The sequence below is a fragment of the Nematocida parisii genome (genome assembly GCF_000250985.1).
Source record: "Nematocida parisii ERTm1 unplaced genomic scaffold supercont1.21, whole genome shotgun sequence".
Taxonomy (NCBI): Eukaryota; Fungi; Microsporidia; genus Nematocida; species Nematocida parisii.
In genome coordinates this window covers 1-2,072 of record NW_013524666.1, presented here as the reverse complement: position 1 = coordinate 2,072, position 2,072 = coordinate 1, and the positions used below count along the sequence as shown (strand labels likewise).

General features: G+C 31.1%; 1 protein-coding gene across 1 annotated transcript; it reads left to right on the top strand.

Annotated features, from left to right (window-relative positions):
* NEPG_02641 (uncharacterized protein) lies at positions 1 to 1,895 on the top strand (the record flags this gene model as incomplete). The annotated part of the gene is made up of 1 exon (XM_013205014.1): positions 1 to 1,895. A coding segment is annotated over one exon (1,810 nt), but the record flags the coding sequence as incomplete, so codon positions are not given.
* Positions 1,896 to 2,072: the final 177 nt, after the last annotated feature.

Genomic DNA, 2,072 nt, shown 5'->3' with positions numbered 1-2,072 from the left:
AGAGGCAGATGTAGACTTAAAACTAAAGAAAGCTTTGACTATTATTCTGTACATACCTGAGGTGTATGAAGACATGCGGCTTATATCCAATGAAAATGTAAAAAACATAGGATACTTAATACTGCAGGAAAGGCATGCTCTTAATAATAATTTGGATGAAAATACAATAGACACTATGGTTTATATGATTAGTATTGTAAGCTATCTTATAGGGGTTACACAAAAAAATCAGAGTTTAGAAAAAAATAGCTTTAGTATTATAAAGCATGTTCTCTTGGATAGAAAGGGAATAAATATAAGTGACACCTACTCTATATTCAATCTAGTTTTTGAGTCAATATCCCTGTTTTATTATTACTCAACAGAGGTGGCTTATATGGAAAAGAAATGGGTAGATTCATTAAGATGTTTAAATGATAGAAAGTACATGTTTTTACCAGCTGATGATAATCATTACCTGTTAGGAGCAGATTTTATTATGTACCAAAAGTACATAGAGTTTAAAATAGAAATGTCAGAATTAGAAGCAGGAGGACAGGACATCCGATTTATGTATAAGGATGCAGTGTTTCTGAACAAAGTACCCCTTTCTATTCTAGATCACTACCATGTACAATTCGTAAATAATACGACCCATTCAATTCAAATGATCCATCTTCCAATATATATTCATCAAAATGGTAGTAATATAAAGATGTTGGTATACATTCATAAAATTAGAGATATTATACTGCATATACACACAATGCTTAACAGCAATCCATTAGTAACTGTAGAGCCCAAAAAACATGTAATGGCGGATTCTAGTAATGTACTGCACACAAATATATATCCATTTAAATTCAATCCAACAACTAACACGTGGTCAATAATCCCACATGGCAGCGAGGATATGAATAAAACCATTAAAAAAATTGAGGATGAAGGATATTACGTTGTGTTTTACCTAATAGAAGAAGACATACTGACAACAAACTTTATACTTGCAGAGTTTGATTTCATCAAAATTAAACCAGATGAACTGCAGCATAAAGATAGACAGTGCGCCCCTACCTCAGAAATATTCAAAATACCAATATTTCTTTCTTATCTTTTTATATCTAGTACAACATTTTCTAACTATTCTATGGAGAATAGAGAAACAAGCCATTTTGCTAAAGATAAAAGTTACACAGATCTGGTTCCTTTAAAAATCACATACATACATGTAACCAAACTAGATGATAAAACATCCGAAGGTGGCAAGGACTTAAAAAACTTTAAAATTTACTATCCAGACTTTATTATAAGAGCTTCAGACAGTAAATATGAAGACATACATTGTTATTCCATGAACACTAGAGTTGCCTTTGACAATGATATATACAGTATAACGTGGTTGACTCAGATACAAAAAAGCATAAACGAGTATACTATATATGAATTTAACAATAGAGACATTGATCAAAGAGAAAACAACAGTAAATATCCAAAAAAACTTATTTATTCTTTTATGGAAACAGCGATTAACTCAGATTCAACTATAGATATGGTGAACTACGGGATTTGCCTGTATAAAACAGCAAATAACATGTATAGTTCCTCGCCTATTTTTTGCAATACTATAGTTAGTCTGTTTGACATTCTAAAGAAAGATAGTACAATATTAAATGATATTGATGTGAGATCTAAGACAAATGATTATATTAAGTTGGATAAAATATTAAAAAGTCCGGGTGGGTTGATTTTTATAAAAAGTACTAACTATAGACTGACAAACTATGGCCTACATGGGGAAATTCTAGATATTTTAACACATTCAGATGTCTAAAATAAAAATATTATATTCTGCTAATTCATGTGTTTATTAATGATATACACTTTAATTCCTGCTGTGCCATAAAATAAATAACCGATAATTGCTCTTAAACCAAAATTGTGTAATTATATAATTATTTGCACTACTCAAGACCTATTAATTATTATTCTTATATGTCTTTCTAAGCTAGCAGTCAAAGATATTAACTTGTTACGGCCGCCCTAGCGGCACGAGGAGCGGCTTAGAGAGAATAGGAAGAGGGTGTGTGGCGCTC